General features: G+C 41.7%; 1 protein-coding gene across 1 annotated transcript; it reads right to left on the bottom strand.

Moving 5' to 3' along the window:
• Positions 1-390: 390 nt before the first annotated feature.
• LOC311242036 (carboxy-terminal kinesin 2-like) lies at positions 391-16028 on the bottom strand (the record flags this gene model as incomplete). Its single annotated transcript, XM_084330991.1, is given in 11 exon segments — positions 391-453; positions 1100-1175; positions 2110-2183; positions 3548-3687; positions 5008-5146; positions 9935-10099; positions 13158-13250; positions 13252-13356; positions 14505-14585; positions 15145-15258; positions 15951-16028. Coding segments are annotated over 11 exon segments (1128 nt in total).
• Positions 16029-24184: the final 8156 nt, after the last annotated feature.

Below are 24184 nucleotides of genomic sequence, written 5' to 3'. Positions count from 1 at the left end.
AAATCAAGTCGACAGCGCTGAGCGCTGCAAAAACTATTGGAACTAATGGAGCTACGTGATCGCCTGTTGGCGAGATCAAAGCGTGTCGCAACTCTCTACCTGGTCTAACCCAACTCAATAGAATAGAATGATCTTTGTCAGAATGATCTTTATTGTCATTGTTACAACAAAATTAAAAAATGCAGCCCTAGGTGCCGTCACAGTCCTAGATCTTAAAAAATATAAAAACAGTCCTAAACACATTAAAAATATAAAAAGAGTAAAAGTAAGGCATAAATAGCATTAGCATAAACAGGGGGGGGTGTAAAAGATAATGGCACCACTATCCCTTAATGTTGTGTGTGTGCATGGGGGGGGGGTGCAAGGGAGACTGTTGACTCTTGGTCGGGGTTAGACAGTCAACTCTTGGCCAGATGACGACTTGTTGGCTGTGCCAATCACACACTTGTTCACCTGTAACAAAATAAAAACACTCGTTATTAAAAGGTCAACATCGTAGCTGCAGGTTTCAACAAGTTACATTTAATACCCCTTAGAGCAAGAGCAAAATGTAATGCCAAATTCACAACTCTACAAAAAAAATAAAAACACTGCAAGACATGGCCAGATTACAAGCTGTGTAATGCATGATGTGACGAATTCTCCATATTAGGGATGTGCATGACAACCAAAATAATTTTAGAATTTTTATTATATTAAAGTTATTTTCTGCTTCAGTTTAAATTCAGTTATTATTTTTAAGGGTATACTATTGCACATAAATAGGCACTTCAGAATCGGAAGTTCAGATAATCCTTCAGAACGTTGATCAGCTCAAAATGACACCATTCACCATCGTATCCTATAATAACAGCATTGCAACCGGTTTTAATAAACAAACAGAAACGGTAGCATGTGCATCTTTTATCAATTAGGCTGCCTCTAAATATAAAAATTAATTAAGTAAGAATTGTGGTTTGCTTCTCATTTAAAAAAAAATTTAAGATAAAAAATTCGACTCGGACATGAAAATCGAATGTGGCGACTGTCAAGACTATTAGAAAATTCTAATATTCTAACTCATCCCTACTCTATTAGAAAGTCAATCAAGGTCACTGACCTTGCTGGCAAATCGCAGAGAGTTGACAGTTTCCCCAAAGCTGTCCAGCTCCGGGGAGATGTTGACGAACATCAGCCTGCAGGGGAAATAAAGTTTTTTTTTTTTTTATTATTATTTTTTACAGCAGTTACAGGTAAAACAAAAACATGCTAAAAATATTACCACCAAAAATGTTTAGCCACTGAAGCCAAAATCTGGCTCTGGCGCAAGTTGTCACACTTTACTAACATCCTCCTATATCCAGCCTCTTTACTAACGTCCTCCTATATCCAGCCTCTTTACTAATGTCCTCCTATATCCAGCCTCTTTACTAACATCCTCCTATATCCAGCCTCTTTACTAACATCCTCCTATATCCAGCCTCTTTACTAACATCCTCCTATATCCAGCCTCTTTACTAACGTCCTCCTATATCCAGCCTCTTTACTAACGTCCTCCTATATCCAGCCTCTTTACTAACGTCCTCCTATATCCAGCCTCTTTACTAACGTCCTCCTATATCCAGCCTCTTTACTAACGTCCTCCTATATCCAGCCTCTTTACTAACATCCTCCTATATCCAGCCTCTTTACTAACATCCTCCTATATCCAGCCTCTTTACTAACGTCCTCCTATATCCAGCCTCTTTACTAACGTCCTCCTATATCCAGCCTCTTTACTAACATCCTCCTATATCCAGCCTCTTTACTAACATCCTCCTATATCCAGCCTCTTTACTAACGTCCTCCTATATCCAGCGTCCTCCTATATCCAGCCTCTTTACTAACATCCTCCTATATCCAGCCTCTTTACTAACGTCCTCCTATATCCAGCCTCTTTACTAACGTCCTCCTATATCCAGCCTCTTTACTAACGTCCTCCTATATCCAGCCCCTCTGCTAAAGTTACATCAGGTATATTGCTGTGCATAGTTACGTCTATGACTCCTGCCCATCCCTAGTATGCATTCATGAGTCAAAATAAATAAAGAGTCCATCAAAACTGAAAGAAGTCCAGTAAGTGAAGCTTACATCTTGCTGTTCCCTCCCAAGCAGCCCTGCAGCAGGTAGGTCAGCTTGCTGCTCCTGTAGGGAATATGGCTATCCTGAAAGACATGACCACACACAATTGGTGGAAAATCTAACTAGTTATGAAATGTACTTGTGGATAATTGGATACGTGAATGTTGTAGTTTAAATAAGTGATATAGTGTAGGTGTTTATGTAGGCCTGATGACATGTTCAAGTGAGGATGGTCCGACAAGAGCTTAATGCAACTCAAGTAGAACTACCATGTACATGAATCACAGGAGATATACTTTTAACTAGGGATGTCTGATATTATCTGCAGATATTGGCATTCAAATGTGATATCGGAAATTATCTGTATCGGTTTTCAAAAAAGAAATTCTTTAACCTTTATTTACCCAGGCAAGCAAGTAAGAACAAATTCAGATTTTATTTATTGTCAAAAGTATGCAAAGTGTTGTGTTAAATTCCACAACAAGAGATATGTAATGTTAATTACCTGAAATTATTCAGTTTGGGGGGGGAAACCCTGCAACCCCGGTTGATATCGGCATCGGAAATTAAGAGTTGGACAATATCGGTAAAAAAGCGGGAGGTAGTTTGTTGACACATGTATAAAGCATGCAACGATTATGTATAAAGCATGCAACGACTCCATGCATACACAAACACAATCTCCTGCGTTGGTTATTGGGCTGAAGGTCGACTTGTTTTACAACTCATTTTGAGAGACCTAGTCCACAACACTGTGGTTCCGACAGCTGGTTAGAAAACAGGCTGAAGTCCAGGAGGAGGAACCCAGAGTACAGAAAGCTACGGTCCAATCAGGTGGTTCCCGCTGCGCCTCATCATCTCCAACCAAATACTGTGGCTAAACTAAGGGTAGTCTCACTGAATTGGATAAATTGAGGAAAATGGACATTGAAATCATAATCATGAATCTCTTCTTACCGAAGAAAATTCTCATCAGTATCAGAGTACAAGCTCCGATACTAGATTGGCCATTGGTTATTTCAAAGACGAGGCTGATTATAAGTCAGTGCTCTACTCCCAATACTGCATTCAGCATGGGTAAGACAAGAGTTTATAAAATACTTAGAACAGATAGATTTGGCCAGCGTTTAAATGCTGGGGTAACAGGAACTCTTGACCTCAGTACAGGGTTTTAAATGCTGGGGTAACAGGAACTCGACATCAGTACAGGGTTTGAAATGCTGGGGTGGCAGGAACTCTCGACCTCGGTACAGGGTTTTAAATGCTGGGGTGGCAGGAACTCTCGACCTCAGTACAGGGTTTTAAATGCTGGGGTGGCAGGACCTCTCGACCTCAGTACAGGGTTTTAAATGCTGGGGTGGCAGGAACTCTCAACCTCAGTACAGGGTTTTAAAGGCTGGGGTGGCAGGAACTCTTGACCCCAGTACAAGGCAGGATGTGGTCTCACCTTGTTGGCCAGGGCATGGATGACCATGCCCAGGTTGGTGAGGGAGCCGTTGATGGCCGTCATCTCTTTGAACCGGTCCCCCTGCGACAGACTCTTGTCCACACGCTCACTGCCAGCCAAGTCCACCAGGCACAGAGAGGCTACAAACGGAGCGAGATACAGTGAAAATCATTGATAGCAATAGTTTGGAACAGAATAAAAAGGGAAAGCCACTGGGTAGATGCTGTTGTCTAAAGTTACTAAAGCACCACAAGTGCAAACCCTGTTTAGCCCCAGTGGAAATTAAACTCTATGCTCAATTTGTGCCAAGTGGCCATTCCAGCCTGATACTATGGCTGCTTTTATCCAAAGCGACTTACAAGTTCTGTACGACAAGTCAGTAGGAAGGGTACAACTCTATCAGTTGAGTAACCATGTTCATCAAAGTGTTAAGACTTGGGTGCTAGTGTATGTTAGTATAATTAGGAATAGTGCAGAGTGTAAGAGGGTTATTTTTCTCTTCAAAACAGTGAACAGCACAAATGACATGGAATCTGATATTTTCTATTGTGCCACTTTCATATGTGGTCCTGAATCAGATACAGGTCAGATGCGTTTTAATTAGCTGACCATGTTTACATCCCATCTTCTTTATTGTTCATTTGCACATGCGGTCAGTTCAGGAGCAGTGACCAGTTCACACTGGAATCTGACCCGAGCAATAAATTGAGCACCAAGGCTTGCCATGTGAATGTAGCCCATGACTGTACTTGGACCTTTTTTTTTCTAAATCCCGTTAATGACACATGCGATAATGAGTAACCAGGGCCTTGATGTTAGAAATACGTAGAATATATCCATAATCATTACCTGTAGCAGCACTGTAGTCAAATGAAGGATAAGGCTTGCCACTACTTTTAATCACCTTGAACCATCTGCTTTTAAGCAACTTAAAATACTATCAATCTTTGATATGTATTTATGTTCAACTGCACTTTTAATTTAAATTAATTTCCTATATCAAACTCGAGTATTCATTCATATCCAACAAGGCAATCAAATAATAATAATTTCTTCCGCACAACATTAGGTCAGTTCAGTATAAGATTTAGAGGTCCTACAATTTGGAATTCAAAACCCTCATCCAACAAAGATTGCTCATCCATTTAATCACTCAAATCCAAGCTTAAATATACATTGTTGAATTAATAGCTTCAATCTCAAAACCATTAATGTCACTTTGTTTTACAGTTATGTTAATTTGTTTAGACTAATACTAATGTTTGTTATGAAAATGTTTTATAAACTTATTTCACTTACTTTTTTTTTTATCCGATGATTTAATGAGTTGAGGCCCTGTATAGGCCCGTCTGGGTCTCTTGCCTCTACTCTGCACCTTTATCACTTTGTCATGGTCAATGTTTGATTTTTTTACCGTTTTGCTGAAACGGTGCGAAAATAAAAATAAAATAGATACTTACACTTGCACTTGATGTTCCTGCCGACATACCGCCCCTCGACGTCCAGCTTGAAGATGGAGTGCGAGCGGGAGGAGTGCTCGTTCACGTTGGTCCTCGCCGTGGAGCGGCTCCGATTGGCCAGAGCCATCAGGTTGTACACCTGGCAGACAGGAGGGGGTGAGAAGGACATGTAGTATGAACAAAATGATCAATTTATACCCATCTACCTACCTCATACTATAGTCCACCCATATACTTATATATATTAAGGCTGTCAAAGTTAACGCGGTATTAACGCACGATTCTATTGACGCCACTATTTTTTTAACTCACGATTAACTTCTTTTACTAGACTTCACTCAGGTGTATTATTAGCCCCTTTCGTGACTTTCGGTTTGCAAGCCTGGGGCTTTTGTGACCGCAGTCACTTGCTTTTACGCCCCGATTACCCAGTAAAGAAACGACCAAGGGGCTCGGGGTGTGTCAAGAATACATCATATCTGAATTTCAAAGATACCCAGCGTACAATATGGGTCTAACACAGCTTCACGATGTGGTCTGGAAGCTCGGAGTTGCTAATAAACATTTTAAATCATTTTTATAAAACGAGTGTACTCACAGAGCGAACCTTGGCAAAATGGCTGGTGCGTCGGCAATCACTGCGCTCCCTATCGGTCCCTGTTGGTCATTACCTATAGGCCATTACAGGGTAGAATCTGCTGAGCGTGTCTCATGTTATAAAACGTTATAAAAGTTCCTGCTTTGTATATAAATGCCTGCACAGATTAGCCCCTCCCCCTCTCAAGGAGTTTATCCACGAGAAAAGGAACACTGGATTAGCCACTAGATCAAACACCAGAGGGGATTGTGAGGTCCATTTTAGAAAGACCGCCTTCAGCAAAAATTGTCTATCGATAAAGGGAAGTGGAACATGGAACAGCCTTCCGGTCCCCTTAAGGGAATGTCCCACCCTGTCCACCTTTAAGGGCCAACTCAGGAAATGGCTGTTAGACAGCCAAATATGCACTCATTAGGGATGTTAGTGATGTTGTACTGACTGAATGTCATATTAGTGTGGTCATGTCAGTGATGTCAGTTTTTATGAATGAACGTTGTATGGTCCGTTTTGTGTTTGTTTTATGTTAGGACTACGGGTGGAAATTAGCCCTGTGCTATTCCCGGCATATTTACGTCCTTATCATGCTGTGATGTTATGCATACACATGTAAATGATGTTCATTAATTTGCATTGTCCTTAATAAACAAATCTTAAATCTTATGTGTATTGTTGTAATAAGCAACAGGGACCGATAGGGAGCGCAGTGATTGCCGACGCACCAGCCATTTTGCCAAGGTTCGCTCTGCGAGTACACTAGTTTTATAAAAATGATTTAAAATGTTTATTAGCAACTCCGAGCTTCCAGACCCCATCGTGAAGCTGTGTTCGACCCATATTGTACGCTGGGTATCTTTGAAATTCAGATATGATGTATTCTTGACACCCCGAGCCCCTTGGTCGTTTCTTTACTGGGTAATCTGGGCGTAAAAGCAAGTGACTGCAGTCACAAAAGCCCCAGGCTTGCAAACCGAAAGTCACGAAAGGGGCTAGTGTATTATTGATACAGGTATTATTGATACAGGGCTGTACGCTAAGCTTTTTCACTAGGGGCACAGAATCTTTTTTTTTAAATAAGAATTTTACCATTATAGTGCAAAAAAAGTGCCTCATTACTGTAGTCCTTTTATTTAACATTTAAGCGCTTTGTTTTTAGGTTTGTATCTTTTATAATGAACCAACTGAAGTATTACCACAGCTGCAAACATTTCTTCTTTCATTGAAAACAGTGTTCATTAGGGATGAGTTAGGATCATATCGATACTACTATTATCGATTCGATACCGATTAACGGGGTACTTTATCGATACTCTTATCGGTTCTTTTGGGATTATTTTGCAAGCATTTTTTTTTTTTTAAGAACATAAGACATTGCTTTATTATTCTTTTATATAACTATTACTGCACATGGCTTCTTTTTTATCAATTAATACAAGCAGTCAGATAAATTAACAATTTTGGGACTTTCTATTTTATTTAGAAAGTTCTTAAATCAGAATGTCCCACCCAATACCCAGCAGTTAAAAACGGCTCAATACTCCATTTTATTAGTAGATACTTTTAGAACAATAGACTGATGATATGGATGCATGACCGGAGCAGGTGTGAGAGAGCGCACGCTTTGCATAGTGGGCGTGTCAACAGTGTCAGCTGAACTCGCACCAAACAAGGCATAGGGAAATACATCCCAGAATTATTTCATAATACAAAGTTTCTGAATGGATATTGGGATTCAACCAAGTTGTATGCAGTGATGACCAGTCTTTCCCACGGAACACAAGTTACACGGGTTGTGCTATGCATGCTTAGCTTGCCAACGATAGCAGTGTAATATACTCCCTTTTCTTGACTCCTTCTGTATCACAAACAGTACTGTATTTGCAAATCTGGTATGTCATAAATGTATAGATGTAGCAGTACTGAATATCTGTATGTCATGTATGTCATATATGTCTATATGAATTGAAAATGGGGGACCCTGATGGAAACAAGACAAACGTCTTTCTCAGGTCTGCATCCCCTTAACAATTGTATGTATTGAGCCGTACTGTATTGTACCCATTCTGCAATCTGTTAAATAAAGTTCTCATTCATTCATTCACTTAATGTTACACAAGACGCGCTATGCATGCTTTTTTCGAACATTTCGTTCTCTCCGCTATGATGAGCTCTGCTCTGCTTCAGCACGGACAGCACCTCTCAAGTACCCGTGTGAGTCAGTCTCGCGAGTGTGTGTAAGTATGAATGAATGAATGAAAACTTTATTTAACAGATTGCAGAATGGGTACAATACAGTACGGCTCAATACATACAATTGTTAAGGGGATGCAGACCTGAGAAAGACGTTTGTCTTGTTTCCATCAGGGTCCCCCATTTTCAATTCATATAGACATTTATGACATACACAACATACATGACATTTATGGCATAGGGACATATAGGTATTTAGTACTGATACATTTGTGACGTAGGCGGTATTCAAATATACAGTACTGTTACCCCTAGATCCTGACAGAGTATATACATATGATGGGGAGGGGACTGTACATTAGGAGGGGGTGGGTGGGTGGGAAATATACATACGGCGGGGAGGGAATATATAGATGCGGTGGGGAGGAGACTGTCTATTAGGAGGTGGTGGGGGTTTTGGGCATTTACGGTGGCCAGTTTCGAATTGCAGCCTCCCGTAGGTGCTCTTTAAGGGCGGTTTTGAATGTGGGCAGGGATTCACATTCCTTTACAGCTTTGGGTAGGGCGTTCCACATTGTTGTGGCATAATTGCGGAACGTGTTTAGTCCCTTGTTTGAGCCGAATCTGGGTTTAACATGATTTGTTGAGCTTCCTCTGGTGTAGTGGTTGTGGTATTCACTGACCTTTGGGAAGTATTTTGACATGTACATGGGCACCCCGGTCGTATAGTGTATCTTGTAGACCAGGCCCATTGCAAGTTGCTGTACTCTGTCGTCTACTCTAAGCCATCCTAGGTTGGCAAAGTAACAGCCCCGCTCCTCGGGCAGACGGCGAGAGAGAAGAGATGGAAGAGATAGAAAACGATAACGATTAGATAAGAAAATAACTATGGACAATCATGATTAAATATTTTAATCGATGCACAGCACAGCACTAATATATATATATCCACATCAGTCTGTACATTGCTGCATATAATCCTTTTCACATCTATAGATAACTCTTACTAGTTACATTGCTGGCCAGTATGACTTACTACCAGTGTCTTTATACCTGTACACATTTAATACTACAACTCTGTTGTACACAGTACATGTCATTAGCACTATTACTTAGTAGTACTAATTTGGGTGAGGATTTTTTATTTATTTATTGTAAAGTGCTTTGGATAAATGCACAATTTAAATTGAATCAGTTGAATCATCTGTACATTGTATGTGGTTGGATGCCAAACTTCTTTTCGTTGTACTGTACTTGTGCTGCACGACAACACTATATTTAATCTGCCCTTTTAGGGAATTATGGCTACAGCTTCTTAGTCAATTAACCTTAGGCCCTAGCTATATTTTCAGAAAATTCACCTAAAAGATAAATACCTACCTAAGTAAATGGAAGATTGCGCCACTTCTATAAGGTCTATGAGTTACGCAACTTTAAATACGTTCCGTATTGATCGATTTATGGCGCGATATGAATCTCTGCCATGTACCGGGCCCGTTGGGCTTAATAATCAGGTTTTTTTATGCCTTTAAGCTGAACAAGTAAATTCTTGAAAAGGGAGCATGTAGGAAAGACAATTTTACAAGCTTGTCGATCAACTAACTCAAAATAATTTCTTTATGGAGGACAGCCCTAAACAAAATACACACACAATGTACTAAATCTGGATAATGGTCCATGGTATAAAAATACAAATAACATACCAATTAGGGTACCTCTTGTGTATACCATTTAATTATATAATAAGTTTACAATTTATTTCTCATATTCAGAGTTAATTATATTTTTTCCTAATTTTATGTTTTTCTACCATTACCCTTCCCATACCTCCCCCTACTGCTATGATGCCAGAATTTCCCCAAGGGGATAAATAAAGAATATTTATATACACCTCATGTTTCCTGGGTTAACCCTTTCACTGCGACAATACAGGTTAACCCTTTCACTGCCGCACTACCAAACTGTTATCCCTTTACCATCACACTACCGTCGGTAGTGTGATAGTAAAGGGTTAACCTTCTGTAGTGTGGCAGTGAAAGGGTTAACCGGCTCCTGACGGTAGTGTGATAGTAAAGGGTTAACCTTCTGTAGTGTGGCAGTGAAAGGGTTAACCGGCTCCTTCATCATCCGAGATCCGTGTACCTGGTCCTCTGTGGTGACGCTCCTGTAGTCGAGGTTGGTCACGGAGATCTCGTTGGTGACAGACTTGTGGATCTCATACTCCGGCCTCTCCTTGGCCTCTCCGGTGTAGAGGAGGTCCCGGAGGGCTTCGTTGTAGATCTCCACAAAGCTGGCAGTGAAGCTGTACTGAAGACGACAACATGGGGACAGTTACAAAACCAATAATGAAAAGGCTGGGCGATTCTATTTAATTTTTTTTTTGAAAACTAGAAACGCCAAGGAAATCATTCAAATAACCTTGTTTTTCTTCGACGGATTGAAGTGCAAACCTAAGTTTCACCAATCTTCACTTGGAAAAAAAAATATGGTATATAGGTTCTTGAGCAAACAATGATAAATGTCCCTATTGGGATTAATAGTGCAATAACTTGCTTTTTCACCAAACTTTACTTGAAAATGAAAAGGTGCCTCTTGATCATCAAACAAGAATGAATGTCCCTATTGGGATTAATAAAGTGCAAATCTAACTTTCACCAAACATCACTTTTTGTAAAATAAAGTGACTCTTGAATAATTTCTTTTTTGAAAATCGATTAATCGCCCAGCCCTAACGAATAGTCTGGTCTTTTACACATCTCATTTACATTTAAGGTGATCCGGGATCTGTGACAAAGACATTAAGTCAACCAGATCCAACGATCCATCCGAGATAGTTAGTCTTCACTTGGAAAGGCTTCATAAATTACTGGCCCATGTGAGCGTTGTAGAGGACCGTTAGTCAAATTACCTTTGGAAATATATAAATAGCCCTACAACCCAATATATATAGTATGCCCTACAACCATCCAATATTAATATCTATATAATCATCATCATCTAGCCATGTAGGTGACAATATTTTATATAGGATGAGAAGCAAGCCATACATTATATATATCCCTACAACAAGCAACCAAATTACCAGCATCTATAAATTCCATAATGTAAATGACTTAAGTGTACAATAAACTGTTATTTACTGTGTTGGCCCTGAATTCTGATGTGTTCATGCCATACATTCTTGTGGACCTATACAAGGGAGACAAGAGTTGGTGGTCTCTTAACAGGTGGTCTTAAAGTCCTAACCAGCTCATCATCTGACCTCCCAGCCCTGCTCCTCCAGGTGGTCTTAAAGACCTAACGAGCTCATCATCTGACCTCCCAGCACTTTTTTTTTATTTTTTTATTTTATTTATCCTTTATTTATCCAGGAATGTCCCATTGAGATACAAGATCTCTTCTTCCAGGGAGTCCTGACCAACACAGCACACAACAAGTTTCAACATAAAACAGGGCATTAAACAAAAAACATACAATTCAAATATAAATACAGAGGGTCATTTGTGCAGTGGCAAGGAGCATAATCACATCAACAATAGCATCAGGTAAAACAGTTACATGTTTCATAAAGGGCTAATCGTAGCATACCTTTAAAAGCATTCACAGTAGGAAGTGCCTGTAGACAAAGTTTCACTTGCAGCGTATTCCATAAAAAGGGAGCATAGTGGGAGAATGCAGCTTTACCAAGCTCTGACTGCATCAAAGGAACATTTAACAGCATCCCATTTGCTGCTCGTCTGGTATTAAAAAAGCAAGTATAAAAGGACAGAAGTCTGGAGCTATATAAGGGCAGCTTACCTAGCAATGACTTAAGGATAAAAATCAACATGTGTGATTGTCTTCTTTGGTACAGAGAGGACCATCCTAATGACTGATACAAAGTGCAGTGGTGGGTGTGAGAGCCTGCACCCGTTACAAAACGTATGGCAGTATGGTACGCAGAATCCAGCTTTTTAAGCAGGGAGGAAGGAGCATGCATATAGATTACATCGCCATAGTCTAATACAGGCAGAAAGGAACTCTGCACAATTCTCTTCCTGGCTTCAGACGGGAAACATTTCTTTAACCGGAAGAAAAAGCCCAGTTTAGGTCTAAGTTCTCAGTAGGTTCCCAATATGAACATCAAAGGCCATCTTTTCATCAATCCATATGCCCAGATATTTATAGGATGCTACTTTGTCAAGGCATGTCCCTTCCAGTGTCAGAATCGGGGGGACAGCTGCATTAGCTCGAGAGCGAGAGAAGGTCATGTACTTGGTCTTTTTTGCATTAAGGACCAGTCTTAGCCTTAGCAAGGAGTGTTGTAGTGTATTAAAAGCATCCTGTAGAAGCTCTATGGCCTGAGTTAAAGAGGAAGCCACTGTGTAAACAACTGCATCATCGGCGTATAAATGAAAACGTGCTGGGTTTATCCCATTTCCTAGTTCATTTATAAAGATGGAAAATACGACAGGGGCCAAAATAGAACCTTGTGGAACACCTTTGTTTACAGTAAGAGCAGCTGAGGTATAATCTTCTACTGAAACACACCGAGTTCTTTCAGATAGATAGTTTTTAAACCAGCTCAAAGCCATTTTACCAAGACCTATGCAGCCAAGCCTTTGCAGTAGCAATGCATGATCCACAGAATCGAAAGCTTTAGACAGATCAACAAACAATGCTGCAGTGTTTTTTCTTGTCCAGTGCTTCAATTATGTCATTTGAGACTAGCATAGTCACTGAAGTAGTACTATGGCCTGATCTGAAGCCTGACTGAGACTCGTTAAGAATATTATGGTCAGTTAGAAACTTTTTCAGTTGTTCGTTTACAAGAGATTCAAAGACTTTGGCCATTACAGACAGTCTGGAAATAGGGCGATAATTATTTAGGTCAGAGGGGTCTCCGCCCTTTAACAAGGGGAGAACCATGGCCGACTTCCATGAGCTAGGTAATTCACCAGCACAAAGACTGAGATTCAAAATAGAGGTTATGGGTTCTGCAATCAGACCTGCAGCAACTTTGAAGAAGAACGGCTCTATCTTGTCTGGGCCTGAAGATTTCTTTACATCTAGGCTCATTAAAGCTTTGTGAACCTGAGAGGTCAAGATGGGGGCAAAGGTGAACAGTTGATCAGGGTCAAGTGGCGGAGGACCTGGCTCTCCTTCTGCAGCGATCATCCCTGAGTTGCTAGAATCAAAGATTGAGCCAGCAGAAATAAAATGATTATTGCTCCTCCAGGTGGTCTTAAAGACCCAACGAGCTCATCATCTGACCTCCCAGCCCTGCTCCTCCAGGTGGTCTTAAAGTCTTAACGAGCTCATCATCCGACCTCCCAGCCCTGCTCCTCCAGGTAGTCTTAAAGTCCTAACCAGCTCATCAACTGACCTCCCAGCCCTGCTCCTCGAGGCTCCGGACCGCCTTGAAGACCTGCCGCACGGCTCTGGGGATGACTCCTCTGGTCTCGTCCGCCTCGCCCCCCCTCCATGGTGAAGGTCTTCCCGCTGCCCGTCTGACCGTAAGCGAAGCAGCAAACATTGTAGCCATCCAACACCGACTGCACCAGCTGAGATATCTCCTCAAATACCTGAGGGAACGGAGCAGAATACAGCAGAGAGATCTCCTCAAACACCTGAGGGAACGGAGCAGAATACATTGTATTGGCCTATTAGTCATTGATTGAAAAGTTTAACAGATTGCAGAATGGGTACAGTACAGCTCAATACATACAATTGTTAAGGGGATGCAGACCAGAGAAAGACTTAGTCTCGTTTACATCAGGGTCCCCCATTTTCAATTCATCATATGACACACAGATAAGACAGTACTGCTACATCTATACATTTATGACATACCAGATTGCAAAGTTTGTGATACAAAAAGTGTCCAGAAAAAGTGTATATACATTTGACACAAACCGTACATTGGAGGAGGTTGGGTAGGTGGGGTTGGGTGGGGCGGTGGGGGGTTGGGGACACTGTACATTGGAATACTGACAAAGCCATACTTGGTCTTTACTGTACAACTGGGTTAGGACATTTGTAGGGGCCAGTTTCGAATTGCAGTCTCCCGTAGGTGTTGAGTGTTTTTGAAAGTGGGTAGTGGTTCACATTCCTTTACAGCTTTGGGTAGGGCGTTCCACATTGATGTGGCATAATTGCTAAACATGTTTAGTCGCTTGTTTGAGCCGGTGGTGGTTTCATTAGAGATGTCTGCATCAATAGTCTATGAATGCTACATGAAGTGGGCGACATGCTGGCACAATTTGGAACTGCAAACACAAAACCCACCATTTTAACCTTTAGTAAGTCTAAACTAGTTCAACACAACAAAGTGTTCAGTTCGCTGTGATGCTCCACAGCCTAGCGTTTCTTCCTGCAACAACTCACGCCTCGCAGGATTTCAGAGTACGATTTCTGTTTCAGTGGCACAAACGAGCACTTAGTGATAAGTACTTGAGTAATGGATTACTCACCCAACCCTAGTATATGGCCTAGCAAATGGGTGGAGATAGGAAAATAAATACACAATTCATAATTTTGCTAGAGTTTATTTCCCATCAATAAACCAACAGGATATAACCCAATTACATGGTTAAACACACAAAACACTGATTGGGGAAAGAGTTTGAATGTGTGATGTCATTATGATACACACTCCAGGACGTATTAAATGCAGCTCAATGAAATTATGAAAATGAATATTATGGTCTTGATAAGTCATGCGTGCGTGTACCTCCTGCTGGGAAGCCGTGGGGCTGAACACCCGGTCAAAGCTGAAGCTCTTCTGGGCGTCTCCTGTCCGGCCCACGTGAGACTGAGGAGAAGACGGGAGGATGGGGCTTCAAATGGAAATCACCACATGCCAGATGCCAATGCACACATGAACACCACCCTTTATGATAGCATGTACAATAGTGCTGTATACACACTATATATATATACCTACAACATATCATCTGCCCTTTGTTAATTTGCTTAGATTTTTAGTACACTTCATCTCAAAGATGAAAAAATAAATCATTTATATTCTCCTTTGGTTCATTACAATTTACTGAAGCATAGTAACAGACTCAATATTTCTGACACTGGGAATACATTCCCTGAGGTCCATAGATACCAAAAACATGCAAATGGAGTGGAACAATCTTCAATTTACTTGGGTATGTACTTATAGGCAATTTTTTAATTAAGAGGTTACTACAACTCTGTACATACATCTGATTAGCACCATTACTCTGTAGTACCAGTTTGATCATCTGTACATTGTATATTACTATTGTACATTTGTACTCTGGTTGGATGCCAAACAACTTCTCTTCGTTGTACTGCATGACGACAATACATTTGAAGCGTTGGCCAGGGTAGAGACTCACCTCCTCAGTCTTGGCCAGTTTCAGGGCCTTGTTGTCATGGACAGGCAGCTGGATGTGGTCCATCCGACCCCCGGCCGTTGGGGGGCGCACTCTGCAAAAGACCCTGATGTTTCCCTGCAGGGGACAAGAGACCTGGTTAAACATATGGGGAGGGGGAAACTGGACTAGGGGGGGGACACAACTGGACTACCAGAGGGGGGGGAACAACTGGACTACCAGAGGGGGGGGGGGGAACACAACTGGACTACCAGAGGGGGGGGGACACAACTGGACTACCAGAGGGGGGGGACACAACTGGACTACCAGAGGGGGGGGACACAACTGGACTACCAGAGGGGGGGGGGGCACAACTGGACTACCAGAGGGGGGGGACACAACTGGACTACCAGAGGGGGGGGACACAACTGGACTACCAGAGGGGGGGGACACAACTGGACTACCAGAGGGGGGGAAACAACTGGACTACCAGAGGGGGGGGACACACAACTGGACTACCAGAGGGGGGGAAACAACTGGACTACCAGAGGGGGGGAAACAACTGGACTACCAGAGGGGGGGGGGGACAACTGGACTACCAGAGGGGGGGAAACAACTGGACTACCAGAGGGGGGGAAACAACTGGACTACCAGAGGGGGGGGGGGGACAACTGGACTACCAGAGGGTACGACCGGGACCCACTCAAAATGGCCCTGCGACCCACCAGTTAAGAACCACTGCTTTAACACCATATTTGATCCATTTATTACCAAAAGATTTGCACTACCCCCCTACCTCATTTTGTACAGTGTTAGTCTTGTGAACCTGCCTTGAGCTCCTGGACAGTGTTGTGGAGGAGGCGGCGTGCCATCTCACTGCTGTGGAGCTCGTCGCTCTGCTGGGCCATCGTGTCCTCCATGGAACAGACCACCGCCTTCGTGTCGGCCAGAGTGGCCTGGCAGTCCGACAAGGTCGAGCTCTGAACAGACATCCGGGTCTGGAGGGAGAGATGGGGGGGGGGGTCCCTTAAAGATTTTTTTTTACAATTTCTTAACTGTATAAAATATTGTAATTGGATCATTTGCGTGACTCATGTTTTGGGAGATTTAAACAGCCGGTTAAAATACACGTTTCCGACGGCGTCTTCATGCATTCGAAACCAATAAAATCACTATGTTTCCTAGGATGTTCGTAAACAATAAAGCCAGACTTGACTTTTTTTATTACCATCATTATTAGTGATGGGTACAACAGTCCAGACTGAAAAGGACAGAATAGAACAGGGTATTTGTGAATTTCAACAAGTTAAATGTAAGAATTGTAATACCTTTTTAATACCACAGAGAGTTAAATGTAACACAAATTTCACAACCACACTAATACCTTTAAAGGCCTTAAATTGAGAATTATAAATTCAATACTTTAATACACCGCAGACAGCCAGACACCCTGCAACACAATGCATCCTATATGTTGTGCTGTAAGCAAGTCATCGGCTCAATTTGAATAGGAGCGTTAGTTTATAAATAACACGTTTCAGCACAGAAATTCATGTGAACACAGGACCGATAAGGACAAGCATGTACCTTGACGTGGTGGAGCTCCGTCTCCAGGCTGTCCATTAGGGTCTGAAGGACCCGGTGTTGATCCCTCAGGCTGGCGTTGCCCCGCTGAAGATCCTCACTTTCCCCAGTCACCTGCTGCACCTGCTCCCTCACCCCCAAAAGAGACTGTAGCTCCTCCTCTTTGTGACTGAAAGAGGACAAGGACCACACCATAGCCGCTGTTAACAGATTATCCCCATCTTCACACAAACACCAACCGCTGTTATCGTTTGAATTATGCAAAGCTAGCAAACGTTTCACTCCCAACAGGTGCACTATCCATGGTCCATCGCTCCCTGCAACTATTCACACCTCGCAGGATTTCAGAGAGTTTTCCGTTTCACACAAACAGGTACTTGGTGGTAACCAAATCTAAAAAAACATTTAAAGAATAGAGCACCCTCAAAAACCACTTAATTTACCGATCAAGTAATCGATTATTCACACCCATCCCTAATATATTTACTAGTTACGCTGCTGGTCAGTATGAGTTACTAGTACCATAGTGTCTTTATTTATACATATTAATACTACAACTCTGTAAATACATCAGATTAGCACCAATTTATATATTTTATACTCAGTTTAATCACCTGTACATTCTATATTACTATTGTACTTTACGGTTACATTTGCACTCTGGTTGGATGCCAAACTTGTTGTACTGCTGTATAATGATAATACATGTGAAAATAAACAAAATAGATGTTTACCCAAGTTGGGTCTGGAGCAGTTTAACATCTAGCTCCGTTTTGATGACCATCCGACAGGTCTGGGCCGTAGAAGCCTTCAGCTTCTTGTTCGCCTCTGTGAGAGAGCCCACTTTCCCCCGGTAGGCCAGGATCTTCAGTTCCATGTCTGTGACCTTGCCCTCCAGGTCCCAGGCAGGCCTGCGGGTGGCCCCCCCGGCCGCACCACCAACACCTGTGGCTGAAGATAAATTACACCATCCATCAATTAATTAGGGTTGAACAATTAATCTGAATCTCATCTAAACCACAACATGGCCCTAGTGCAATCGCCAAATGGTACATGTGTAAATTCTGTGCTGTAGATGATCCAGCCTACAAATGTCTTCTACAGATTAACCTCTTAACATGCAACGGCCTGGCCCCTCTTGAGGACGATTTGCCCACTGGCACGACGTGCCACTTTGCCGACCTCTAGCGGCTCGGGTGTGCATATTTTTAATACAATAGATTGAATTAAATCCCCATTTGTTGCCCGTCGATGCAGAATTTTCTCTCAAATAACACTCCTGAGCCTCTACCTCCGTCAATCATTTGGCGATCTTGAAAATTATTGGACAGGGTTGTAACTAGGGATGGGCGCGGCTATGAGAAAATGCGATCTTTCAGCCAGCCAGTTACTGCACTATGAACTACCAGCTAGCTACCCGAATCCACAACAGCCAGCCGTACAAAATACAGTCTCAGCCAACAATCACATCAATTTGTACAGTTAGTTAGCTCCACTCCATTCCGAATTAAGGTAGCCAGCCAGCACAGCCCGTATTAGTTAGCTACAGTTGCTAGGTAGCCAACAGCTGCAAAAACCAAACACCAATGATGTTATGATCAGTAGCTAGGCAGCTAGATAACATTAGACAATGCCGTGTATTAAACTAAAGTGAAAGTTTACTGGGCCATTTTGTTTAATGCTTCAGTGATGTTAAAAGGGGAGCTGCATGCTTGCTATCTTCAGAGTGAATGTTGACAGATGGGTCTGTGAGGGGGAGGGGCAATGAGGGCACTGCGAGCAGCGAGTGTGAGCGCGTCAACAACTTGCTCTAGGAGGAGAGAAGACAAGAGTAATCCATCACTACGCGAGTACATTATGCGATCAACTGGATTTTTTTTTAATAAAATGCCCATCCCTAGTTGTAACCAATGAGCCTGGAATCAGGGATCTAGGTGAAAAGTCATGAGCGCAAACAGGAAGAGAGATTTCCGCAGAATGCATTAGAGTCAATGAGGAAAATGTTCTGCAGCCTAGTTTTTTTTATAACCAAAATGGCTCCTAATCACTCATTTCTGAACAGACTTTTATTAAATTTGGACATGTACTACACAAGACTTCGGGCTATGGACCCAGTGTGTTTTTTCGGAAATACCACCAACTACTACAGAAAGACATGAGTAACAAGTTTTTCTACAACTCAAGTTCAGACCTATGTTACTCTAAAAGTGACAAAGACAGTCCTACAGAGTTACCATAGAGTCTGATGGAAAGAGCGTCCAGCTCACTTGTGTTATAAGTACGGCTGCAACGATGAGTCTACATAATCGACGACGATCATAAAAAATCGACGCAGATTTACATTTTTTTTTGCACTACCTATCTTTGTGAAAGTGGCTTCTCAGCTCTGGTCCAGCTGAAGACGGAGCAGAGGAACAGATTGGACATTGAGCATAGTTGCTCGTCTACCATCACCCCAGACTTTTGAGACTCTGGGATATTAAGCTAAGAAGTCTGCTAAGAAGGATATATTATTTATTATTTTATTTCATTGTGTTTTTAGCCCTAGTTGTACTTTTGTTGCAACCCCACCAGTTATCCCATTAGTTCCCCCAAACGTACTGTAGGTCTGTTATGTTAAGCTAAGAAGTCTGCTAAGAGCCCGGAAAAGGAGCCGCACCCACAGGAGGCAGAGATGGAGGGTGTGACAGGAATAATCGACAGATAGTCGACTACCAAAATAATCGTTAGTTGCAGCCCTAGTTATAAGCAAAGTAGACGCGCATAATATTTATCCTTCTGTGACCAGGACATCTGGGTCACACGTTTCAGTATAGGGGTGGGAGAAATCATTGATTTGTGTAATAATAATTGTGATCGGGCACGCTCACTATAATCTACATAAACAAAACCAGGGAGGGATGTGGAACCCGACCCGCCACACATTCAAAACATTACACAAAGAGTCTCATGTCATCTCACCGATGGAAGGACCGGCAACGACGGTCGCAGCGCGTGGAGGCCGGACCGGCTTGGCTACACGAGACAAGGAGAGAGAGGAGTTCAAATTTCTGTTCACAAGTTGTACTGCAAGAGACGCCGAGTGGTTCTTGGTGCACAACAACCTGGGTCTATACGTCGACAAAGCACACAGAGTGCTGGTCTTGGGTCAGTGCACAGGGGAAATTCTCTACATGACCGTAGTTAAGGTAACAAGGTTGGAACCAACTCTAGATCAGCACTCGCAGTAAGAATGTGATGTCTGAGGTATTAGGGGTATATTATATACTAACATTTATATAATTGTAATTTCGCTGGATATACACTGTATACGGCTAAAATGTTATTATAGACTATTTTTGTTTTATCCTGTACTTGCATATATTATAACCACCTTTACTGAAAGTTTCATTATGCATTGTGTGTTGAGTACTGACTTTTAATAATTTTTTGTTTTGCAATAAAAAATATAAAAAAAAAAAAAAGAATGTGATGTCCAAAATCTCAATTATCTGGCTTCACAGCATCAAAACAAGCAGAAGAGAAATGAGGGAAAGACGAAGGAACTCATAGTTGAGAAAATCTTAGGTCGACTTACAAATATGCGGCTTGTTAGACGCCACAGGGGCGACACTGGCTGTAACGACTGGCTCCTTGCGCACCCTCTTCTGCAGAAACAAAATTAAAACAGTTTTGAACAATACAGCAGCAATAGATTTTATATGCCATGTGATTTTTTCTGTAGTACACTCGACTTGACCGTAGATGGAAACCTCAGTTGCCTTTATAGTTTAAATAAAGGTTTGATAAGATAAAGAGATATAGTAATAGCATAACTGGTATTAGATACATTATGGTGGAATCCATGTATGACGACTTTAACAGATATAAAAAGTCCCCACACGGGTGTTTGTATGTCTATAGATTATAGTCTCACTACCAACTAACATTAGCTGGTTGGGGGTCAGTGTTGGTGGCCACCAGGGTCCTTTTGCCAGACATCACAGGTAACCGGGAGACGTTCTGGAAAGAGAAAAACAAACTTAGCCTTATCCACACGTACACGGCTATTTAATTTTTTACGTTCGCTTTTCTATAGCGTATATAAAAATGAGCTCACCTCCTTAACGTTGCTAATCTTGAAGAGTAGTCAATCGTCAAAAATGACCGGAAAAGGTATAGAGGTGATGTCTGCATGTACATACACAAAGAGACTAAATTCATTAACCGTACTGACCTGAATCATAATGCAATTGAAACAGTATAGGTTGAAGTTTTGTTCGAAAGGGCTAAGACTGTACTAGTCAGCACAATCTACAGACCACCAGAACAGAGTGGCTTTTATGATACACTGGATGGGTGTTTAGCTGGGGTTGAAGATGTAGGAAAGAAATTCTGATGGGGACTGGAACACTGATATGCGCCGAAAAGAAGCACCCGTTTCCAAGTCCTTCAGCAGGTTGTGATCTGTACTGTTGTCAGCCAGCTAATCACCCAACCCACAAGAGTGTGTGATTCAACACAAACTACCGGATCTCCTCTCTGGTAAGCAAGAATACGCTGAAGACTAACAGGAGCACTCATTCAAGGGTATGACTATGCTTGCACCTCATGGTTCCAAAGCACAAAACAAGACTACAAACATCACAAAACAAACTGGTCAGACTACTGCTTGACCTTAATCCTAAAACCCACCTCACCCCTGCCCATTTCGACATCCTAGGGTGGCTTAGAGTAGACGACAAGAGTACAGCAGCTTGCAATGGGCCTGGTCTACAAGATACACTACTAAGATTACCCATGTCCCAAATGTCATTGAATAACACAACACCAGAGGGGGCTCCACAAATTATGTTCAACCCAGATTCTGCTCAAACAAGGGACCAAACACGTTTCGCAATTATGCCACATCAATGTGAAACGCCCTACCCATAACTGTAAAGGAATGTGAATCACTACCCACCTTCAAAACCACTCAGGAGCACTGCAATTCAGAGACCGCTATTCGAAACTGGCCCCCATAAATGTCCAAACCCAGTTTCTGAAACAAGTGACAACGTGAGATATTAATCACTGGGCATTTAGTTTCATAACACGGGTGGCCAATAGTAACGTACGGGTAAATAAAATTAGATTCAAATGTATCATCACACAGCACAACGAAAACACGTTCAGCATCTTGGGACCAAGTAAGGTTTAGTCAATAATCCAATGTACAGTTACCCTCCACCCCCTACCAACCTCATCCAATGTACAGTTTCTTCGTCAAATGTATATACTCTCAAATGTGTAGATGTAGCAGTACTGTCTCTGCATGTCATGCATGTCCTCATGTCCTGATTAATTGAAAATGAGTGCCCAATTGTAAACAAGACGAAAGTCTCTCTGGTCTGCATCCCCTTAATAATTGTGTGTATTGAGATGTACTGTACCGGGGAAAGGTGCATGCATGGATGCAATACATCATGATTATGCCAATAACAGTAACAATCTAATAAACCAAGGTCCTAAACATTATGCCAATAGCAGTAACCATACCACAAATTAAACGAGGGAAAAAAATACATTTGGAAGAGGATAATTGTAAATGTTTAAGGACCTTCTTTTTCTCATTACAGCCCTAACAAATATTTATTAAAAAGATCCCTTGTCTAATAGATATCCTGACCCATTTTAAGTAGAACATAAAAACATTTTCTAAGATGGCACTTGGTGAGGGGTTCAATAAGCCTCCTTTGGGACTGTATACAGGAGCAGCCTTCACATGAGAGAAAGTGACATTGCACACATTAACATGAAGGCGCTGGGAGTGAGTTAGCAAGGCATTAAGGTGCTTTAAGTGGTATTTATTTTGTTATGTTAAAATAGCTCTACAATCCAACAGCCATCACTTACAGATGTTGGTAAGTAAGATGGCTCTCCCAGTCCCACCTGTTCTGCAGTAAGAATAAAATAAATGTTATGGTATCCCATCCCATATAGTCAGGAGAGAACTCTACACTGCAAAATGGTCAAATTTGAAATAAAAACTAGTTAAAAGCAAATATGCTTGAAAGTAAAATAGTCAATGCAGTTAGCAAATTTGTCTTTGCAAGATTCTTATAAGTAAAACATATCTAGGATCCTCTCCTGATAGAATACATAGGGATATTACAAAATAAAAGTCTGGTTACTGGAGGGAGGGACTGGGAGACCCATGCTACTGAACAAACAGTGATGGCCATCAGAATGTAGAGCCATTTAACACATATTTTAACTAAATAAATACCCTTTGATGATGGCTTTACTATTAATATTAGGTATTGGAATAGACTTAAATATAAACACATTTCAAACCTGTTCAGATAGTTGGCCCTCTTGAGTTGATGGGAATTAAGTTGCAGCAAAACAACCTACTGTAAGAGTGGAACACAGACATGTTTGTATTCCTTACATAATATGGTAAGTTTATTCACTTTGACATTCCTTTTTAAGTGTTTCTTAGTTACAATTAGCCTCCTAACATGCTAACAATCAGGCTACAAACACTAGCATGTCACAGACACTAGTTAACTAATTAACCCTTCCAGAACCAGACGTTGGGAGAGTCCCAACAGGAACTCTAACCAAATGCCAGCAAGAATCTAACAAATAGTTCAACAAAACAAGGCCAAATTACAAAAAACAAAAACCAACAAAGTCAATCTCAAAAAAAGGTCCACCAACTAAACAAGGCCCCAATTTGTCACAAACAGGTCAATTGTGACAAATAGAGAGTAGACACGTGAAAAGCTATTTCACAATGTAATTTATTTAAACCTATATAACAAACAATAATTTATATAAACAATGAATATGTATAAGAATCAGTGATGATGATGAATGCAATGTGTGGATGAGTGAAAAAAGTGTGGTGTGGTGCAAGTAGGAATATTATAGTTCAAAAGGCTGGTGGATAACCTGTTCATGGAGATGAAGAAGCAGAGAGAGAGAGAAGGTTAACGAGGGACATATATACAGGCAGCTCTCACTGCCCAGGTGAGTCCAATTGGGCTGGCGAGCCACTCACTACCTGCTCTGGAGAGGCAGTAGACTCACCAATCAGCATGCAGAGTGGGGGCAGTCACACTGACAACAGCCCTCTATCTCTCACTCACAGACAACACACCAACAGTTGGCTTTTTGAACACACAATCACAGAAACACCTGTCAGGTGTGACACCTGTGATGTCAGCGGTTACACTTCAGTGGTTTATGTAGGGAATAAACAACTATTTTCATATCAGAGGGACACACAGACCAACAGGTAACACTTATAAAGTAAAAATGGTAAAATTGTTACGTTAATGTATTTCCTGAATCAAGTGGAGGTCTCAGCAATTCAACACTGGCCCCTGTAAATATCCTAACCCAACCCCCTCCAATGTACAGTCATTTACCTAGTATGGTTTTGTCAATAGTTCAATGTACAATTGTGTTTGTTTGTACAGTGTCTCCTCCCCCCCCCCCCTCAATGTACAGT

The sequence above is a fragment of the Notolepis coatsorum genome (assembly GCF_963971535.1).
Source record: "Notolepis coatsorum genome assembly, chromosome: 15".
In the NCBI taxonomy this organism is placed as follows: Eukaryota; Metazoa; Chordata; class Actinopteri; order Aulopiformes; family Paralepididae; genus Notolepis; species Notolepis coatsorum.
The sequence above is the reverse complement of the archived record's forward strand: the minus strand, read 5'-3'. Positions and strand labels throughout refer to the sequence as shown.